Source organism: Rhineura floridana, chromosome 17, assembly GCF_030035675.1.
Source record: "Rhineura floridana isolate rRhiFlo1 chromosome 17, rRhiFlo1.hap2, whole genome shotgun sequence".
NCBI lineage: Eukaryota > Metazoa > Chordata > Lepidosauria > Squamata > Rhineuridae > Rhineura > Rhineura floridana.
In genome coordinates, this window is record NC_084496.1 from 2,419,088 (window position 1) to 2,440,939 (window position 21,852).

The 21,852-nt window shown below is 46.1% G+C and overlaps 2 protein-coding genes across 7 annotated transcripts in view; one reads left to right on the forward strand and one right to left on the reverse strand.

Moving 5' to 3' along the window:
• Positions 1-4,644, reverse strand: part of LOC133371611 (testis-expressed protein 2-like) — a 35,100-nt gene extending 30,456 nt beyond the window's left edge. Inside the window, exons 1-4 of one of the 6 annotated variants that reach the window (XM_061599145.1) lie at positions 4,567-4,644; positions 4,022-4,446; positions 3,102-3,471; positions 1,311-1,520 (exon numbers count right to left, since the gene is read on the reverse strand). The gene's annotated coding sequence lies outside the window, so the exon portion shown is untranslated. Of the gene's footprint in view, positions 1-1,310; positions 1,521-3,101; positions 3,554-3,985; positions 4,447-4,566 lie in introns of all 6 variants that reach the window. The other 5 variants (XM_061599144.1, XM_061599143.1, XM_061599147.1 and 2 more) reach the window with 5 other exon arrangements.
• Positions 4,645-7,769: 3,125 nt separating this feature from the next.
• On the forward strand, positions 7,770-18,140 carry MSRB1 (methionine sulfoxide reductase B1). Its single transcript, XM_061600007.1, has 4 exons — positions 7,770-7,915; positions 11,022-11,164; positions 11,950-12,064; positions 13,749-18,140. Exons 1-4 carry the CDS (start codon positions 7,861-7,863, stop codon positions 13,769-13,771), a joined length of 336 nt encoding a protein of 111 aa, XP_061455991.1. The 5' UTR covers positions 7,770-7,860; the 3' UTR covers positions 13,772-18,140.
• Positions 18,141-21,852: the final 3,712 nt, after the last annotated feature.

Sequence of the window (21,852 nt, forward strand, 5' to 3'; positions counted from 1 at the left end):
GATAATCTGTTGCTCTTTTCCTTCATCAGCCAGATGCACAGACGCTGCAGAGAGAGAGTGGAAGGGGGCCGGAGGACAGGGAGGCTGCTGCTTGCAAAACGTTCTCTAGGCACCTGCCACTGACAATAAATTCCACTCCGCAAAGAGGGAGAGGTCTCATGTGCTGCAGGAATCCATCTCTGATGAACAACTGGCCTAATGTAAAAGGGCAGCATCCAGAGGGGCTGGTGGCTTCAGTTGCCTGCTTTGCCGTGAGGATCTCAGGCCGCTGCCTCTGGTTGCCTCCACCAGCCACCTAGAGAAGAGGGGTCTTTACGCAGAAAATAAAAGATACGGGCCTGTCCTCACAGCTCAAAGGGGAGCCAAGTTGTACAGTGTGCATGTCATGCAGCGATGTGAGAATGGTTTGCAAAACTGTACGAGCTGATCCTGGAGGGGAAGAGCCGTCGCTCAGTGGCAGAGCATCTGCCTTGCAAGCAGAAGGTCCCAGGTTCAATCCCCAATGGGATCTCCAGGTAGGGCTGGGAATGCCTCTTACCTGAAACCCTCGGCAGCCACTGCCAGTCAGTGTAGACAATACTGAGCTAAATGGACCAATGGTCTGACTTGGCATAAGGCTGCTTCCTCCATTCCTAAAAGGAAGGGCTGTGGCCAGGAATGGGCGAGAAAGTCAATTTAGTTCGCATTTGAAGCTGAATCTATGAAACTCATGCTTTCCAAAACAACACGACACCAGAAACAGAGCCACCCTTCAAAATGTGCAATTCTCTGAATTTTCGCGATGAAGTTCTCGAACCAAACCATGTTTACGAAAATGCGTGTTTTGGGGAAAGTGTGCATAAAAATGAACATATTCATGAAACTAACATACAACAATGTATTATATTAGGAATAATCGCTTGCAAATGTGTACATTAGTCAAAACTGCATAGAAAAATGTGCTTGTTAGGAGAAATTCACACAAAAATGCTGAAGAATTTTAATGATTTAAAAAACAAACAAACAGCAGATTGCTGAAGAAATGTGAAGAACTGAATTTTAAGATTGACTAATTAAGAAACTGAGAGACCTGAAACTGACAGCTCCTTCCATCCTTAGCTGTGGCTGAGGGGCAGCTCATCTGCTTTGCATGCAGAAGGTCCCAAGTTCAAGCCCCAGCATCTCCAGGTAAGGCTGGGAGATATTTTCTATCCAAAACCTTGGAGAGCTGCTGTCAGTCAGTCTACATGATCCTGAGCTAGATGGACCAAGGGTCTGACTCTGGTGCAGGACGCTGACTTGTCATCACTGTTGAAGTAAAAGCTGCTTACCAGTCGGGCCAGATTTTGTACATGGGATGGAGGGAGGCATCCAAATGTCTCAGGTCAGTACATAAGATCTAGGTTTAGCCCTGATTCTTGCTGGAGCAAGCTGTCATCCTCTCTGCTGGCTGAGATCCTTCAGCCCATGCCTGCCCGATCCCTTCATCCAACCAATGGATAGGTCAAGGTGTGGTCCTCTTCAGATCTCAAACCTGAGGCCTCCTCAGATGAAGAGCAAAGGGTGAGCATGTCATACAGTGATGTGAGAACTATTTGCAACTTTCTAGGAGTGGTAGTTGATGGATCAAGGTAAAGCACTTTTGCAAGATGGCTCAGTGCCTTTACAAGCACTGCCAGACCACTGCTGACTAAGATAACTCTGCTAGAGCTGAATTGGCTGAATAGCTCACCTCTAAGATCTAAACAGGATGGTTTATAACAGATGCTATTGGAGGTCACTAATACATAGGGTTGTCATAAGTCGTAATCAACTCAAAGGCACATAACAACAACAAAGGTCTTGCAAGGACCTTGCAAGACCTTTATTGTGGCTACGTAGCTGCTGAGCAGGGGTGATGATCCAGGGAAGGGTTGTATACTGTTACTTGAAGAAAAGCATTGCCTTAGTGAAAATGAGACACTTGCCTGATCATTTGTACCAGACAGAATCATCTGTGCAGGCAGACATGTGGACATTCTGCAGACCACCTGAATGACCACAGTTTGGGAACCTCTGGCCTAGTTTAACATCAGACCATTGGCCCATCTAACTCAGTATTGTCTACACTGACTGGCAGCAGCTCTCCAGGATTTCAGGCAGGGGACATTCCCAGCCCTACCTGGAGATGCTGTCGGGGATTGAAGTTGGGACCTTCTGCATGCAAGGCAGATGCTCTGGCACTGAGCCACAGCTCTTCCCCTACTTGCATACTTGGTTCTCTTGCCAATAAGAGGTCATGTATCTATAGAGCAGGGCTTGGGAAACTGTGGCCCTCCAGATGTTGCTGGGCTCCAACTCCCATCATCTCTGACCATTGGCCGTGCTGGCTGGGGCTGATGGGAGCTGGATTCCAACCTCATCTAGAGCGCCACCAATTTCCTCATCCTTGCAGAAGAGTCAACATTGTTTGCAACATCCTCTGGTTACTGTGCCAGTTGGCTGCCCCAGCCAACTGCAGCATCAAGGCCGCAAACAGGAGACGCCAGAGGGCCGAACCTGTACACAAAGCTCTGCCACATGGGCATGTCACTTAATATGTAGCTCATCATAAAATACATGTTTTTATTTATGTTATGTTACGCTGGCAATCCCACCCCATATATACGGTCTGCCTAGTAAACGTTGCAAGATGTCACCCTAAGAGTCGGAAACAACTCGCACTACAAGTGCGGGGACATCTTTACCTTTTTACACTGTGTGGAAATCGTCGCCAGTAGCACCCAAGACATGATGCCTGTTGGTTGGTTTGGGGACAGGCCCAGAGCTCAGAGGTAGAGCAAGGTCCCAGGGTCAATCCCCATTGGCATCTCCAGGTAGGACTGAGAGAGATTCCCTGTCTGAAGTCCTGGAGAGCTGCTGCCAGTCAGTGTAGGCAATACTGAGCTAGATGGACCAAGATTCTGACTGGGCATCAGGCTGCTTCCTGAGTTCTTACATTTTGAATTTTTGACACAAGAAGAAAAGCAAGTCTCTCTCTCTCTCTCTCTCTCTCTCTCTCTCGTGTTCTGCCTATCTTACTTTTCTGCCTGGATCTATCAACTGTGAGGAGGGCAAAGCTCCAGAGTTTCCATCAAACTCACCTGATCAGACTGGGAATATGCCAGCAGAGAAGAGAGTTGGATGTTGCCAGCTCACTTGCTGGCTTCTCATCAGGAAAACGGCCTCCTCCGCACACTGGCTCATGGAGGGAGAGAGGGAGATGCCCTTTCTGTCCGCCTTGTGCCTGCGGATCCTCTGATGCGCTGGGATCCTTTGCCTTCCTCCTTCAAAATGCCCATACCTGTGCGGAATGCCTTGGGCCAGTCTGGAGAGAGAGCCAAGGGGGGAGGTGCTTCTCCTCCTCCTCCTCCTCACCTGCCTTGCAAGTCAAATGTGATCGGCACAGTGGACAACCTTGTGAGGTTGGAGAGTGAAGACTGCAGACAGGAGTCAAGGTGAAAAATCTTCCTGCTGCGGAGTCAGAAGGAAGATGGTCAGGTATGAAATGGTCTCTCCAAAGCGGAGGGCTGAGCTGGAGGGATTTGCATCTCCGCTAGAGAGGAGAGAGAGAGCTTTGTAAGCTGCTTGGAGGAAAATAAAGGTTCTTACTGTCAACCTCTCCCTTTCCTCCTCCACAACTTTTCATCCTGTGGGCTGAGCATTGTAGCTACCTGCTGGCCAATTGAGCTACCCCAGCTCGATGGTCTTCACGATTTCAAATCAGTCTCTCGCCGTGTGAGATGCAAATTGTGGAGCTGCCTGCTAAATAAATCTATTTGCATATCATCATTTCATGCCTCTGTCTGTAACACAGACTCCTTTGCCACACAGCAGTTTGTCCTGCAAAAAGTTATTCCCTTCCATCTATTTCCCTCCAAAGTGCACCCCTGAACTCCACAGCCCCCACGCTCTTAACTGTTACACACAAAAATAAAATAATACACAGAGACACATCAAATCGCCGCAGTCTCTCCATCAAGCTCACCTGCCTTTTCGTGTGTGCGTGTGCCTCTCTCCTTACCTGCTGCCCCTTGGGAACCCGGAACGGGGGGGTCACGGATGGCGGCGATCCCTTTCACGCGTTCCAGCTGCTGCTGCTAACACAGGATTATCTATCTACCGGTCTGGACAGGAGCATCACGGTTGTCTGCTTGCATCGCTACCTGAGCTGATCCAGATTTAAGCCGAAGTGTACCAGCCATCCTGACCCTGGCCGAAGCAGGCTCTGAAGGGGTCAGGGAAAGAGCCGCAGGTTTGGCACAAAGAGAAGAGTGCCAAGGAAGCAGTCCTTAGCTCATTCTGGTGTGGATGCTGCTCCTGCTGCAGCAGAGTGGCCCAATCTTAAGGGATGCTTTTGAGAAATGCTGCTGTGCCCTGCAGGTCTTGAGCAAGGGTGACAAATCCACTGGACAGATGGGTGATTCATAGCCACGGTGCTTGCTATCTCTAGGAGAGGAAGAGGAACACACTGTGAGATATAGGAACACACGCATATATGCACACACTCATCTTGCAGGGATCCAAAGTAACAGCACCCTTGTTCTGTTTTCTGTCTATAGAACTAACCTGCAGCTCCACATGCAGCTGTTTCAAAGAGGCTAGAAACAGAATTCTTTCCCCCCTTCCCAAAAAAACCTTCCATTGATTGCTCAAGCCCCATCCCCCCTCCTCGCCTTCCACAGTCTGTGATTACAAACAGCAGAGGTGTCCAATCACAATGAAGGGGTGTGGCTTTCCTCCCGCTTCCCCTCCTCTTGCAACACGGGGTGGGGGTGGGGGTCAGTTCAGGACAGCCCTGAGCACGTCTCCTCTTGGCAGGTCTGACGCCCTGTTACCTTGAAGGTGAACAGGAAAGCAAAATAAAAGAAAAAAGATTCCACAAGGAACTGTGGAATTATGGATCCATTGCAAAGTTTGCAATTGTTGTCAACACCCAATCCCCCCCCCCACTGACTCCTTGAAAATTGCCGAGGGTCTTGATGGACCACTTAATGATTTTTTCTGCCTGTTGCTAGATGCTGTGTGATGTTTCATTGTGTTTGAATTGCTTATTTTCTTTCTGAGGTTGCATTTTATTGTGTTATGATTTGCACTGCATAGAATTCAAGTCCTAATACAATTGTATTAGTTTATTGCATTACAGCCATAGGCAATTGCAATGGCATGCAGATAAAAGGTAAGACTTAAAACTAAACATAAAAGAGTACATAGTACACAAGATTTAGGGAGATACATGATGCACAAAATTTGGTAAATTACACAAGAGGCCGCAAGGCAAGCAGAAAGACTCTTTCCTGCTTTATCTCGGAACGGTTTTTGCGTATGCGGCTCTCAGTTTCTTAGCCGCAAAGGCAAAGTTAGCTACGGCCAGTGTAACGTAGCTAGTTGTGTCACCCAGAAGGATGTTAACTAATTCCCCGGGGTGCCCGCCCCCATGAGAGTTTATAATTGAAGCTAAAAATTTTCTTCTGGAGTCATCATATAAAGGGCAGTGCAGCATATAATGAATGATGTCCTCAACTGCCCCACAGCCTAAAATACAAAGCCGCTGAGAGTGGGGTATCTTCTGGTATCGCCCTTCCAGGAAAGCTGAGGGCATTGTCTGGAACCAAAGTTCCGTAAAAGCTTTCCGGAGGGGGGGCGTGCGTGATTGTCTCAAAATATTGACAGAGAACATGGTTTGGCTTAAAGTCTGGGTACCATGGAGAGAAGGGGGAGGTAGCAATCGTGGCCCTGTCTTGGTTTGCATCCAGATCAAAAACTCGATTCCGGAGTGCAATGGGAGGGAGAGTTAGTAAATCCTCCCTGTTGAGTTCATATGCGGCCAAAAGGGCTTGGTAGCATTGGCTCTCCAGTTTAAGCTGCTCCTGCCAGCAGAGCCTGGCTATGGTGGCATCATCCCTTAAAAGGGTTTTGTGCCAGAATCTCAATGTGGCCAAATCGGCTCTGACCGACAAGGAGGGGAGGCCTAGCCCGACTCTCACGTGGGCTGAGGGCACTCCAGGCAGAAGCCCGGTCATCTGCTTCGCTACAGAGTTTTGGAGAACCTCGAGTTTCAACTTGACTGCCGAGCCCCAAAGTTCTACACCATAGAGAATCTTTGGCAGTACTTTGGCTTGGTAGACTTTTAACATAGGTTTAACCAGTTGGCCCCCACGAGAGTAAAAAAATCTGCGAATTTGGGCACAGGTTCTGACACTTAGGAGTTTGGTTTCGTCAAAATGCTTCTTCCAATTGGCGTTGTGGCTAAAATGTAGGCCCAGATATTTAATACAATAAAATGCAATCTAAGAAACAAAATAAATAATAAAAACACCATTAAAAATCAGTATTGATATTTAATGAGGACATGTCGTGGACCACCTGAGTGAAGCTCGTGGACCACTGGTGCTCCATGGACTACAGTTTGGGAACCCCTGTTCTGAAGCATTAAAGAAAATTAGATCAGTTTTACTGGGCTTTCTTTCTTTACTTTACAAACCCATTTCAGTCCAGAGACAGAATAGGATTAACACCATACCCTCACTCAGAAACAAACTCCTGAATTGCCCTTACAATGTTATTTATTTTCTTTAAAAACAAACAAACATCCAGCCTAAGCTCTTGCTGCACTTGCAAAAGTTGGCTGGTCCTGGGAGATGGATTATTTTACTGACCCTGTGAATTTCGCATCCTGCTGCTAATTTTGTGGGTCTGGGTTTACTAATTTAATTACTCGTTTATATACCGCTTAAATGCCAAAATAGGCTTCTCAGGAATGAACAGTATTTTAAAAAGGCATACACAAACATTAAAATATAAACCTCCAGTAATTAAAATGCACAATAAAACAATCCAATTAAAATGTTAAAAATTAACACCCATAATTAAAATAAATTATTAAAAATCCCATAAAAAACCACAGCAGTTAGGTCTAGCAATGAAGTGAATGCCTATGTAAACAGGTGTCTATTCAAAAGCCGGCAGAATGCCAATCTAGATGGGGCTTCTCCTATATACATAGATATATGTTGAGAGATTTATAACGGGAGGAAAAACAATCTAGTTAGAAGTATTTTATTATTTAATAGTAAATAACTACCAACAAATGGAGCCTCCAATCAGATAACATGGAAAAATAAAAAGCAATTGAACAATAAAATAACATTGTAACATATATATGTAAGTGAATATTATATATCTGGACTTCACTTCAGAACCAGCTCACCTTGTCTATTACCCCAGGGTGGTCAGTTTAAATACCCAAATTGGCAAACTGGAAAGCTGCCATTGATGCTCATTCATGAAGTTCACCTTGGGCCCGTTACAATTTATCTCAGTCTAACCTACCTTACAGGGTTGCTGTGAGAACAAAACAGGAAGGGCAGGAGAAGGGCCATAGCTCAGTGGTACAGTATCCGCCTTGCATGCAACAATGGCTTTTTAAGATGTTTTCAAAAGTCTCTTTTTTACAGATGTTTTTAAAGATGTTTTGCTTTAATGTCTTTTAAAGTCTGTTTTTTAAGATGTTTTAGAGCGTTTTTGTTTGCCGCCCTGGGCTCTTGCCGCGAGGAAGGGCGGGATACAAATCTAACAAATAAAGTGATGAATAATAATACTGAGCTGCTTTGGTGGCCCCCCTGCCGCAGACGCGGAGAATCCCTCCTCCGCACGTCCAACGTTGCGCGCGCGGCTTCCGCGGGCGGCGGAGCGTTGCCCGGCAGCGCCTCCTGGCGGCGCTCTCGCTGGAACTGCAGGCTGCGGCGGCAGAGGCGGTGCTCCCGGAGCTCCCGGAGGAGGAACCGAGGGCGGTCGGTTATATAAGCGGGAAGAAGCGGCCGGAGCGAGCGGCGACAGGAGCGGAGAGCCAGCGCTGCCGTCATGTCTTTCTGCGTCTTCCGAGGAGGGGAGGTTTATCAGGAGCACTTCGAGCCCGGTAAGAGGAAAGCGAGCGCCCACAGGGCGAAGGCGCTAGTCCTGCCCGAGCCACACACTCTCGCCCTCCTCCGCAAGCCAGCAAGCAAGGCACTGATTTCCCTTCCATGGCCCCGGGGATGGATGGATGCATGGAGAGAATCCCCGATATGGGCCACCGGCCGGAGGGATTGCACTCTCTGGGGCAGTGGGGAGTCATTTTCAGACTCTGGTCATCGCGTGGTCTCACCAGGAGCTGCTGGCCCTCCAGATGTTGTTGGACTACAACTCCCATCAGCCCCGTGCCGTCTGGGGGGGGCACCCGGTGGGCCAAAGCTATCGGACAGGGCGAGACCCCCCCGTGAGGACGATGAGAGGATGATTTCACGTTCTTCACGATGCGTTAGAGGGGCCCTGGGCTCCTGCCCCAAAGTCCGCCTCTAACGGCACCGCTGCGAGTCTGGCGCGCTTAGAGGAATCAGAGGTCCTGGTGGGTTGTTTGGATCCTCTGAGCTGTGGTGGGCAAGCGAGAGATCTTCTGGAGGGGCCAGCTGCCAGGAGAAAGCTGGTTGCCTCCAAGAGGTATAGGGGATTCAGCGCCCCTGTGATGGGAACACATTGGCAGCCGCAGAGCGTCCACTGGGTGCCCCCCCAACTGTAGGAGAGAAAGCCCCGTGGAGGAGCTGGAGGTCAGACTGGTTGAAAAAGCCCCCTACCCCAGTATTTAAAGGAAAAGGAAATGTACTGCCTTCAAGTCGATTCCGACTTATGGCGACCCTATGAAGAGGGTTTTCATGAGGCTGAGAGGCAGTGACTGGCCCAAGGTCACCCAGTGCTCTTCATGGCTGTGTGGGGATTCAAACCCTGCTCTCCCAGGGCCTAGTCCAACACCTTAACCGCTATGCCACACTGGCTCACTCTCAGAGGTTTATATTCCCTTCTCCTCAGTCCCAGAAATGGGATGCATGCCATGGCAAGAAAGCATTTGCACTGTCCTTGGTACCGGTTGGGGTTATGATGGGGCTAATTAATTAATTCTATGATTGATTGATTGATTGATTAGATTTCTTCCCCACCCATCACCATTAGTGTTTTTTTAAAAAATATTTTTAGGTGCACAACATGTTTTTAAATGCTTTTAGACTGTTTAAAATCATTTCTAAAAATGTTTTTAAATGTTTGATTTTATTTTAAGTTGTACTGTTTTAACTTTGATGTTTGCACCCTGGGCTCCTTCGGGAAGAAGGGCTAGATTCCACTTTGTTTATTTTTATTAAACAAACAAACCCAGTCCTAGGGTGGGTTACAACATTATAATATACAGTTACAGAAACAGATAATACCTTTAAAAGATGTAGAACCATTCTAACAGCAGAACAGCATAAATTTTGGGAGACAGTGTGGTGTAATGGTTAGGGTGTTGGGGTACGACCTGGGAAACCAGGGTTTGAATCCCTCTCAGCCATGAAGCTCACTGGGTGACCTTGGGCCAGTTCCTGTCTCTCAGCCTAACCTACCTCACAGGGCTGTTGTGAGCATAACATGGGGAGGAGAGAACGGTGTACACCACCTTGAGCTCCTTGGGATATAAATGTAATAAATAAATAAATAAAAGAGGTGTCTGTGACGCCCTTCCCTGGCTCTTCCTGTCAGGTTCCTACCTGCTCGTGGCTACTGCCTTTCACTAGGCACCACCAGGGACTCCACCAGTCCGGACTGTCCTTTTTTATGGTTTCTCTCTCTGCTCTAGCACAGATCTCAATAGATCCCCCTGCTAGGCAGCATCACCAGTCACGTTCTGCAACCAATGTTCCCAGAGACCTTGCCTGAGTCTCTCTATCCGGTTACATTCGTGACTGCGTGCCTATGCTGTTCTCAACCCCCTTGTATCAATGCAGATAACTCATAACTCAGGGTTGCTCTGGATACTTATAATGTTATCTTCTCCTCTTCACCGCTGCCACCATTTGTTACTGTTTCCCTTCAGCCTTGGTTATTACCTTACCCTCCCTTCTGGTCTGTGAAACCCCAGCCAAGGATCAGGCCTTCGGTAAACCAAAATAGTATTTATTAAGTAACATTAATAACAAGATAACTTTGATAATGATCTACAAGCTTATGGTTTCATCTATTACTGTGATATTTGACTTATTACTAATCCGAACTCCACCTCCCTCTTTCTCCACACTCTCCTGACATACACCAACTCACACCCACCTCCAAACTCCACCAAAACAACCCACTAACAGAGCTTGGAAAAGTTACTTTTTTTGAACTACAACTCCCATCAGCCCCAGCCAGCATGGCCACTGGATTGGGCTGATGGGAGTTGTAGTTCAAAAAAGGAACATTTCCAAGCTCTGCGTAACGTCCACCAAACACCTCTCAAACAACCCACTCACGTCCACCCAGATTCAACTGTCATCCTTCCATTTATACTCTCAGCCATCCAAACACTCAGCCAATCATGTTTATTTGGAGAAAAATTGATAGATATATTTCTTAAAGAATTGAAACCTCTCTTTGACTTTTTGTGGAAAGAATAAAGTAATGTTTATGAGATTTGATGATTAATTAAGATAACTACTGGAGGAAAGTGATTTTATAATATGATTTAAGAGACAGGATTGTTATATATTGTAGACCTATAACTGATTTGATATGTAACAAATGGGAAGTCAACATTTTATTTTTTTTTGTTTAATCATTTTTGTTTTGTTTTGTTTTTTTGTCTTTGAATGTTTTATGATTTTGTTTTCTATGTTTTATGAAAATTTGAATAAAAATTATTGTAAAAAAAAAAAAAAAACACTCAGCCAATCATCCAGAACGTGCACGGCATCTCCCCTGCTTAAGTGGGGGCTGAAAGAAGCAGTCTGTTCAGAGAAGACGACTTTGGAGATGGCCGGCAAAAGTTGGTAAAGCAGGTTTTGGCTAACTAACAGAGCTTGCTGGAATATTTGGATGCTAGGATGCTGCTGCTTTGAGACCTGTGTAGCCCAGAAGCATGCTTGCTTCCCATCTGCTCAACCTGTGCATGGGTATGCCCAGTAGTAAACCAGCGGCTCACTGCATATATTCCTGGGATCTCATTCCTTTTTCCTCCCTGCTTCCATCTTCATGCACAGGTATATACATTTGCTCCAAGTGTGGCTACGAGCTGTTCTCCAGCAAATCCAAATACGCTCACTCATCCCCGTGGCCGGCTTTTACCGAAACGATCCATGATGACAGTGTCTCCAAGCACTTAGAACGCCCAGGAACCTTCAAGGTAAGAGCAGAGGGGCTCTTGCTGGGTTGAACCAAGCCAAACCTCAGCAAAGGGTCAAGCCCTTGAATCTGTTTTTAGTGTCTAAGAGAGGAGCATGCCTCTGAACGTCGGCAGATAATTCATTCAACGCTGCTGTCAGTTCGTTGCATTGGAGTGGTTTCTTTGTTGCCCTGCCATTTTTTTTACACCTGTTCTGTGGCGCTGCTGTCCTCCAAAAAAACTGAACACCACCAAAAACACAGTTACAACTTCATTCTGTCCAGAGTGGAGTGGCAAAGCACTATTGTGGCATTTTAGAGCTGCTGTGCTTCTAATTAGAAGCTTCCTCCTATTTTGCTTTTTTTTTAAAAAAAAAAACCCACAAATAATGAGGAAAAAAATAATTAAAGTACCTCTCCTTACTCCAAGGAACAGGAGGTGACTAGTTAAGAGGCTATACATCAGTAAATCTGTGTTGCACTGCAGAGGAAGGAATTAGAGACAGAAGCCTTGCAGATAAATTTTCTAATTCAGGTTACAGGGAGGCTATGTTGAGGGGGCCATACTTCTGAGTAAACATTAGAGAAGGATCTCCACTATGGGGATAGGCAGTTCTAGATAAATAATGCGCTGTATTAATTTGCATGTGTAATCAGCATTTTAATTCCACTTCGGCTGATTGTGGAAAACCAGTGCCTCAGCAATGCTACCATATCCTAGTGAGGAAGCAACCATATGCAAGAGAGTTACATAGGGCTGAGGAGTTTTGTCTCACTATACTTTGCCTTCATGTGCTTTCCTTCTAGGTCTTGTGTGGCAAGTGTGGCAATGGTCTGGGCCATGAGTTCATCAATGATGGCCCGAAAAAGGGCCAGTCTCGCTTCTGAATATTTAGCAGCTCTCTCAAGTTTGTCCCTAAAGGTGAGCTGACTCTCTCACTCTCTGGCTTGCAAAATTTTCTACTAATCAGATCTTAATGTTTTGGAAGCGAACAAATGGTTTTTAAGCAGGGCTCAGTGGAGTCTATGTTTCCGCAGTCCCATTCTGCGCACACAGAAACTGGCCCTTGGTGCAAAATCTGACATGATTTCTTGTATTAAAACAACAGCAGCAGCAGCAGCAAGCTTCTTTGCTGGCTTCTACAGCAGAAGATCATTTTATATGTGCACTGGACACCAGCCTAGTTTTATACACTGGGTATGTACACAGGTGACTGATACTGGCAGCGTAGAGTGCAGGAGCGAGCCTGATGGAGCTCTTGTGTAACTGTGCAATGGTCCTTCTACTGGAACATGGGAAGCTGCCAATTCAGGATTTCGGGCAGGGGACATTCCCAGCCCTACCTGGAGATGCTGGAGGTTGAACCTAGGCCTTTTTGCATATAAAGTGTGTGCTCTGCCACTGAACTATGGCCCTTCCCTTAAAAATCAAGCGAGATTCCAGTCCAAATGGGGCTCTTCAGTAGCCAGGACTTGAATATCTCAAATCTCAGATCTTTTATTGTTTAGCCAAGGAGCATCACTCAGGACCTGAATATATCTGTTGGGGTTTTCAGTACAGACATGATTCACTAGAAAAGACAATAATGCTGGGAAAAACAGAAGGGAGTAGAAAATGAGGAAGGCCAAACAGGAGATGGATTGATTCCATAAAGGAGCCACAGACCTGAACTTGCAGGATCTGGACAGGGTGGTTCATGACACATGCTCTTGGAGGTTGCTGATTCATAGGGTTGCCATAAGTCATAATCGACTTGAAGGCACATAACAACAAGTAGTGGGTGGATGCTGGTCCACTGGGGCAAATGGGTCCACCTGCCCCAGACTACCCTCAGCCACCCCCTGCCTGCCTGCCTAATTAACAGCTAGTCCAAGGGGTGGCAATGCCTGCCAGCTTCTTCCACCTTGGCCTCAGTGTTGCCCCTTGTAGAACTCAGCAGGGAGAAGTAGGAGGAGATGGGGGCAAAACTAGAATGAGCTGGCTCCGCCTCTCACTGGCTCCGCCTATGGTTGGGCTCTCTGCCTTCCGCTTCTCCAGTCCCAATGGGCACCAGCCACCACTGACTGTAGCCCAGTTCTCTGTAGGGATGTGCTAGAACTTTGCCAAATTTGGACTTGGTACTGAATTTTTCATTGATTTGCTTCTTCTCAGTCGTCGAGGATTGGATTTTAATGTAGCGAATTTCCATGGCTAATTCTGAAAATGGATTTTTTTAAAAAAAAATCTGCCTTGAAAATATCAATTTCAAGAATGATAATTTATCGATATTTTCTTTTAAAATATTGATATTTCCTTCAAAATATATATTTCCTTAAAAAATATCAGTATTAATGTTGATGGTTTTTCCAAGCTGAAAAGAACACAGTTGGTAAAAGCAGCGGCTATCAAATAAAGAATGAACTCGAATCGATGCCAAGCCTGTTAGGTGGATGGAATGCTTTTGAACTGGCACTGGCCAATAGATCCCATCCCTAGTCCTTTGTAATTTGACTTGGAAGCAAGTTTCGCTGAGTTCATTGGGGCCTTTTCCCAAGTAACCGTGCATCTACTTGCCCTTTTGGAATGGCAGCTGTCAGATCTGGACCCTTTTCTCTCTGTTTTCTAGACAACAAGAATGTGAGGGAGTAAAGAAGTTGAAACACCCACTCACGCTGCACCTCGCTGACCTATCCAACTCCAAACTAGCCATTTGGCACGGCCCTTCTCCATCGGCTGGGAATCCTTTCTATAAGATGCGGCAGGATGGACGTTGGCAGATATGAAGGGAGGAATGGAAACTCTCTTCTGGCTTTCCTTTCTATCGATACCACCTGCTCACCGGACCATTTGCTATCTCCTGCCATTACGTCTTCCATTTCAATCTTTAACTTGGATCGAGCCCAGTTTTGTATCTTCTTCCCATCACCCAGACCTTTCTCCTCATGTTTTTTACTCAGGTGTGACCATCTTGCATCCGTGACCAGCTACGGAAGCCTGGGTGTTTCCTCTCCGTGAAGCAGAGTGCTGTCCAGCTTTGGATTGTGATACCCCTAAAGAGGGCTTGGTTCTGAGCAAGATTCTAGTCCTATTGATCTAGGGGCACTTTGCTCAAGCCAGTGTTGGATCCAAGGTGGATTTCAGATGCCACAAACCTCTGTCATTATGACCCCCATAGAGAAGCCCTGAAGGGCCATTCTGAGATGGGAATGCAGAGTGGTGGACCCCCATTCCCCTCAAACAGCCTGCTAGCAAGTTCTTTTGTCATAGCTGCCATTTTGTCTTCACTATAGGGGCTTCTAACAGCCCAGGTTTGGCTTATTGGCTTCTAGTTGCTGATCCTTCCTGTAGGTTATTGGGAATGCAAAGGTGTCTCAATGGATAGTCAGGGTTTCAAAGCACTTTACAAAGGACTCTGAAAATCCCTTTTTGGCTCGACCATGGCTTCACCTGTCCCAAACCTGAGGTCATGTGTGAAGTCAGGTGTAGCACAAGTTGGCAAAATGGCCTCACAGGCCAAATAGGGGAAGCCTGGCGGCCCTAATTAGTCCAGGGGTGGAGGCAACCCACCCCTGATGTAAATGGTTATCCAAGAGTCAAGGATCCTTTGATACAGCAACTACAATTCAGTAGCTGTGTCCCCCCGTATTACAGCCTTCTTCAGTCTTGGGTCCCCAAGTGTTGCTAGACTTTATCTCCCATCATCCCTGACCATTAGTTAAGCTGGTTATGATTATGGGAGTTGTAGTCCAACAGCACTTGGTAACCCAAGGTTGAAGAACTCTAATATATGACACTGCATGATGTCTTGGACCAAGCCTTTCAGCATTGCAGTGTACTTGATTTGTGCCCCATGGAACCTCTTGGGTTGCTTCTGTGGTTGGGCCAACCTGACCACATCCTCAGAAACGTCCTCACACAGATGCGTTCGCCCATTCTTGCCCTTTCCATTGACCAACACTCTCTGTGGGATGTAGCCAACTAGAAGTAGGCCCATTGACCCAAGTTAGTCATCTCCATTATTGTCAATGGGTCAGCTCTGACTAGCAGCGGAGACAACCCTCTGTTCCTGACTGTCTCTGCAAGCATGTCTTTGTGGCATCTGAAACCATATCCTAGCAGTGCCCTACCCTGCATTGCTGTGGGGCATTTTCTGGCATGGTATCATTGTATGAATTGCCCCATGTAAACCCATCCTGGAGAGCAGGGGTGAAGAAGGACTATATGAGCTATCCAGAAAATGCACCAGGTAATATTGGATTCCCACTATTTTCACCCCCGGTAGGGTCCTTGTACTTTTAATGCTGCCATGAAACTTTCCGAATTAATTATTTTCAGGGCAACAAAAGTTTCACCTGCTAAATTCACCCATGTGGCAGCTGTGGGGAACCTGTGGCTCTCCAGATGTTGCTGGACTCTTATCAGCCCCAGTGAATGTGGCCAATAGTCAGGGATGCTGGGAGCTGTAGTCCAACAACATCTGGAGGGCCACAGGTACCCCACACCTGTGTTAAAGGCACAGGAACTCTCTCAGCAAACAGAAACTGGCAACCTAGTTGTCATTTAATGTCTGTATACAATAGAACTCTATTTTTTATTTTTTTGGTTGAGAAGGCAATGAATTGAGCATCATTTTGACATTGGTTTGCACCACTGTGGTTGCTGTTAAGATGTGCTATGTTTGTAATAAGCAGAGGCCACAGAAGGGCTGATGAATCACACTTCCGATCACCAGATTTTTTTTGAAGCAACATGTGGATTTGCAGGTCTTTCCTGTGATGCAATCTGCTGAATGCGAGAGGTCATCTACAGTCCCTAGACCGCTTTTCAGATGACACTGACGAGTCCCCCATTTTTGGACAACACGGAACTGAATCGGAAACATACTTTCCTTGCTTTTTTGCAGCCCCTGTTTGTAGTAAAGATACAAACTGACTGTTTTTGCCTTGGCGGCTGAATTCCTCTGGATGCTCCGGAAGTCAGAATGAAGCCTCTCGCTGAACGCTGCATAATTGCTCAGGCTTTAGAAACAAACAGAAGGAACCAAGATTACCTCTCCAAGCTCAAAGGGCTAATGCATAAGAAACACTTGAATCTGCACCTTTTTCTTCTTCCTCTTCGCCTTGTGTCACAAAAATTGTTCTTCCTGCGCCTGGAAGGAGGACTTCTTGCAAAACATGCGCCTCTTTGATTGGCTGTTCAGCCGGTAACTGATACTGTGAATGTCCACCTATGTAGGTAATGGAGAAGATGTGGCCCTCTGGCTCTTGCTGTACTCCTGCCCCCCATCAGCCCCAGCCAGCATGGCCAGCGGCCAGGGATGATGAGAGCTATAGTTTAGCAATACTTGGAGAGCCACAAGTTTCTCTTCCGTGATCTTCCACAGACTTAGGTTAGAGGCAGACAAAGAGTTTTTTGGAGAGCTTAAGTGGAATAATGAGAGTGCCATTTCCCACAGCGTCCACATTCATATCTTTCCTTCTGTTTCCATCTCTGGATTCACCCAAACACCTGGAGAGCCCGAGAACAGAGACGATGAGGAAATGCACGTGCATGCCACGGGTAGCTGTATCCTGCCACCTTCGGTTCTCCTACCTGAAACTGGTTTAGTGGCCATGAATTCCTCAGAAGGCTTCCCAGGAATTGTGGGAGGGCTCAGCAATTCTCAGAACCTTTCCTGTAGCCAGGGTTCACCGTAGCAAAACAGCGCCAGTTAGTTCAGTCTGAGTTTAGATGTGCCTCTGGGATATATTGGTGACAAATGTTATCTGTCTCAATTGGTTTCACTTATTCTTTTGCCTTTAAAGTGAACAGGAACTTGTGCATCCGGACAACAGACTTGAAGCAGGATGATATACGTACATCTCTGGCTCCTGACAGTGGCTCTGTCATTATGGTTTCTTGTTTGCCTACATCCACAGCTGTGAGTGTAGGATCTGATGGTCCACGTGGCAAAAATTGTGTCATGATGGAGCGTAAAAAGGGGGTTTGCTTTATGCAGGGATCTGTCGAGCGAACTCCCTATTCTTTGCAAGTCATGGCCAGACTGGGAGCATAGCAACCTGACGTCTTAATGCACCCATAAAGCCAATTTCCACACTCTATGAAATGATGCAGTGAAGCTTTTCCTGGCTTATGAAACGAATAACGGTTATGGGAGGGGGACCCCGCAAGATTTGATTTAGCAGAAGCAAACGTAGGCTGAATGTACACGCTATGAATGACAAACCTAAGTTTTTTCAAACAGTGAGTGCTTCCACATAGTTTATTGTGGATTCGGTGCTGCTTGTGCGTGCGAGTTTTGTGCAACATCCACACACTTCCACGTCCTCATCAAAATGCCACCCCATATTATTCTCCCATTTAATCCGGATTTACCTTTCTGTGGAAAATCCAGTAAGTTAAAACAAAAAAATACAGAAACAGTAAATCTGGATTAAACTGGGGGGGGGGGGAGAGAATCAGATGGCATTTTGAGGAGGAGGATGTTGTGTAAATCCTGCACAAAATCTGAATGCATGAACAACACTCTGCAACAAACTTCCATTTATTGGAAGCGCCCCTAAGCTCTCTGAAAAGAACCCCTTGTGGCCTGCCTTCAGCCTGGTCTTATTAGCACTGAGTGCAGGATCATACCCCATCTGTTATCAAGATGCTTCTTCACTGCAGAAGTTTTCCATCTCAGCAGTATAACAATCAACGTCCAGAAGGACAAAGTTTTGTTCAGAGCCTCGGTGAATACTTGCGGGCAATGACCTCTTTTTCCCCCTGGATTTATCTTTTTTCTGGATGTGTACACTCAGGATCAAAAATTGCAGTATTATTGGTTAATCTGCCCTCTGGGAGCACTTGATAAATGATTCCGTGCCTGTCTTGCCTCCTCTGGAAGACATGACAGGAAGTTTTTTTTTAATCCGTTTTGAATGTCACATTGCAGCTTAGTACCTTAGCTTGGCTGCAGTTTGTAGTTCACCTGTGTAAATATGGATCTGAGAATAATAATCTTTTCTTGGAGACGAGAGTACTTTGTTCTGTTTGTGCGATGTGACGTGGAATGTGCTTAGAGTTGATTGTAAGAGGGTAGTGAGCTAGGAAGGCTTCTCACATTATCTTGCTTCATTCTCAACAGTCTGGGGTGTGTGAGGGGATCAGCTTACTCTTATGCCCCACAGTTCTAAGGGGTCCCAGAGCAACCAAGGCCCCATTTGCCCTATACATGTAAAGCAGTATCATAGTACTTGAAACAGTCATGGCTTCCCCTAGAGCATCCTGGGAAGTGTGCTAAGGATGCTGGGTGTTATTAGGAGACCCTTCTTCCCCTTCCACAACTGCAATTCCCAGAGTTCTCTGGGAAGAGGGACAGATTTTCAGGTGGGGCTGAAGGATTTAGTGTCTATCTGGGCATCTTCAGGGCACTGGGTTGGGAAACGCTGCTTGAGGTGTTCAGGGGAACCACATCCAGCATCAAAGGAGCAAGGAGCATTTTGGGACAAGCCGGGCCTGTACAAAAGGGATGGGCTCCACTTGAACCAGAATGGAACCAGACTGCTGGCACTTAAAATTAAAAAGGTGGCAGAGCAGCTTTTAAACTGACTGAGGGGGGAAACCCGACAGGAGCTGAGAAAGGTCCGGTTCGGAATAAACCTCCCCCCGGGATAAAAACCAAAGAAATGATGAAATTTTAAAAGGGGTAGGCCTAGAAGTAGGCATTGTGAGAGCAGGGGCACAGGATATAAATTCAGAAGAGCAAAATTACCACAGGCCTAACCACAAGTGCCAAAGACACTTGAAGAGAGACACTGCTTACAAGTGCCTGTACGCTAATGCTAGGAGCCTCCGAACCAAGATGGGAGAACTGGAGTGCTTGGTCTTAGAGAAGAGCATTGATATAGTGAGCATAACAGAGACCTGGTGGAATGGAGAAAACCAGTGGGATACGGTTATCCCTGGATATAAACTATATCGGAAGGACAGGGAAGGACGTATTGGTGGCGGAGTCGCTCTATACGTGAAAGAAGGCATTGAATCCAGCAAGCTTGAAACCCCAAAAGAGGCAGACTCCTCCACAGAATCGTTGTGGGTGGTGATACCGTGCCCCAGGAGGGACTTAATACTGGGAACGATCTATCGTCCCCCTGATCAAAATGCTCAGGGAGACCTTGAGATGAGATATGAAATTGAGGAAGCATCCAAACTAGGAAATGTGGTAGTAATGGGTGACTTCAACTACCCGGACATAGACTGGCCGCATATGTGTTCCAGTCATGACAAAGAAGCAAAGTTTCTAGATATTCTAAATGACTATTCCCTAGACCAGTTGGTCATGGAACCGACCAGAGGGACGGCAACCCTGGACTTAATCCTCAGTGGGGACCGGGACCTGGTGCAAGATGTAAGTGTTGTTGAACCGATTGGGAGCAGTGACCACAGTGCAATTAAATTAAACATACATGTAACTGGCCAATTGCCAAGAAAATCCAACACGGTCACATTTGACTTCAAAAGAGGAAACTTCACAAAAATGAGGGGATTGGTAAAAAGAAAGCTGAAAAACAAAGTCCAGAGGGTCACATCACTCGAAAATGCTTGGAAGTTGTTTAAAAACACTATATTAGAAGCTCAACTGGAGTGCATACCGCAGATCAGAAAAGGTACCGCCAGGGCCAAGAAGATGCCAGCATGGTTAACGAGCAAAGTCAAGGAAGCTCTTAGAGGCAAAAAGTCTTCCTTCAAAAAATGGAAGTCTTGTCCGAATGAAGAAAATAAAAAAGAACACAAACTCTGGCAAAAGAAATGCAAGAAGACAATAAGGGATGCTAAAAAAGAATTTGAGGAGCACATTGCTAAGAACATAAAAACCAACAACAAAAAATTCTATAAATACATTCAAAGCAGGAGACCATCTAGGGAGACAATTGGACCCTTGGATGATAAGGGAGTCAAAGGTGTACTAAAGAACGATAAGGAGATTGCAGAGAAGCTAAATGAATTCTTTGCATCTGTCTTCACAGTGGAAGATAGAGGGCAGATCTCTGAACCTGAACTAACATTTGCAGGAAGGGATTCTGAGGAACTGAAACAAATAGTGGTAACGAGAGAGGAAGTTCTAAGCTTAATGGACAATATAAAAACTGACAAATCACCGGGCCCGGATGGCATCCACCCGAGAGTTCTCAAAGAACTCAAATGTGAAATTGCTGATCTGCTAACTAAAATATGTAACTTGTCCCTTGGGTCCTCCTCCGTGCCTGAGGACTGGAAAGTGGCAAATGTAACGCCAATCTTCAAAAAGGGATCCAGAGGGGATCCTGGAAATTACAGGCCAGTTAGCTTAACTTCTGTCCCTGGAAAACTGGTAGAAAGTATTATTAAAGCTAGATTAACTAAGCACATAGAAGAACAAGCCTTGCTGAAGCAGAGCCAGCATGGCTTCTGCAAGGGAAAGTCCTGTCTCAGTAACCTATTAGAATTCTTTGAGAGTGTCAACAAGCATATAGATAGAGGTGATCCAGTGGACATAGTGTACTTAGACTTTCAAAAAGCGTTTGACAAGGTACCTCACCAAAGGCTTCTGAGGAAGCTTAGCAGTCATGGAATAAGAGGAGAGGTCCTCTTGTGGATAAGAAATTGGTTAAGAAGCAGAAAGCAGAGAGTAGGAATCAACGGACAGTTCTCCCAATGGAGGGCTGTAGAAAGTGGAGTCCCTCAAGGATCGGTATTGGGACCTGTACTTTTCAACTTGTTCATTAATGACCTAGAATTAGGAGTGAGCAGTGAAGTGGCCAAGTTTGCTGATGACACCAAATTGTTCAGGGTTGTTAAAACAAAAAGGGATTGCGAAGAGCTCCAAAAAGACCTCTCCAAACTGAGTGAATGGGCAGAAAAATGGCAAATGCAATTCAATATAAACAAGTGTAAAATTATGCATATTGGAGCAAAAAATCTTAATTTCACATATACGCTCATGGGGTCTGAACTGGCGGTGACCGACCAGGAGAGAGACCTCGGGGTTGTAGTGGACAGCACGATGAAAATGTCGACCCAGTGTGCGGCAGCTGTGAAAAAGGCAAATTCCATGCTAGCGATAATTAGGAAAGGTATTGAAAATAAAACAGCCGATATCATAATGCCGTTGTATAAATCTATGGTGCGGCCGCATTTGGAATACTGTGTACAGTTCTGGTCGCCTCATCTCAAAAAGGATATTATAGAGTTGGAAAAGGTTCAGAAGAGGGCAACCAGAATGATCAAGGGGATGGAGCGACTCCCTTACGAGGAAAGGTTGCAGCATTTGGGGCTTTTTAGTTTAGAGAAAAGGCGGGTCAGAGGAGACATGATAGAAGTGTATAAAATTATGCATGGCATCGAGAAAGTGGATAGAGAAAAGTTCTTCTCCCTCTCTCATAATACTAGAACTCATGGACATTCAAAGAAGCTGAATGTTGGAAGATTCAGGACAGACAAAAGGAAGTACTTCTTTACTCGGCGCATAGTTAAACTATGGAATTTGCTCCCACAAGATGCAGTAATGGCCACCAGCTTGGATGGCTTTAAAAGAAGATTAGACAAATTCATGGAGGACAGGGCTATCAATGGCTACTAGCCATGATGGCTGTGCTCTGCCACCCTAGTCAGAGGCAGCATGCTTCTGAAAACCAGTTGCCGGAAGCCTCAGGAGGGGAGAGTGTTCTTGCACTCGGGTCCTGCTTGCGGGCTTCCCCCAGGCACCTGGT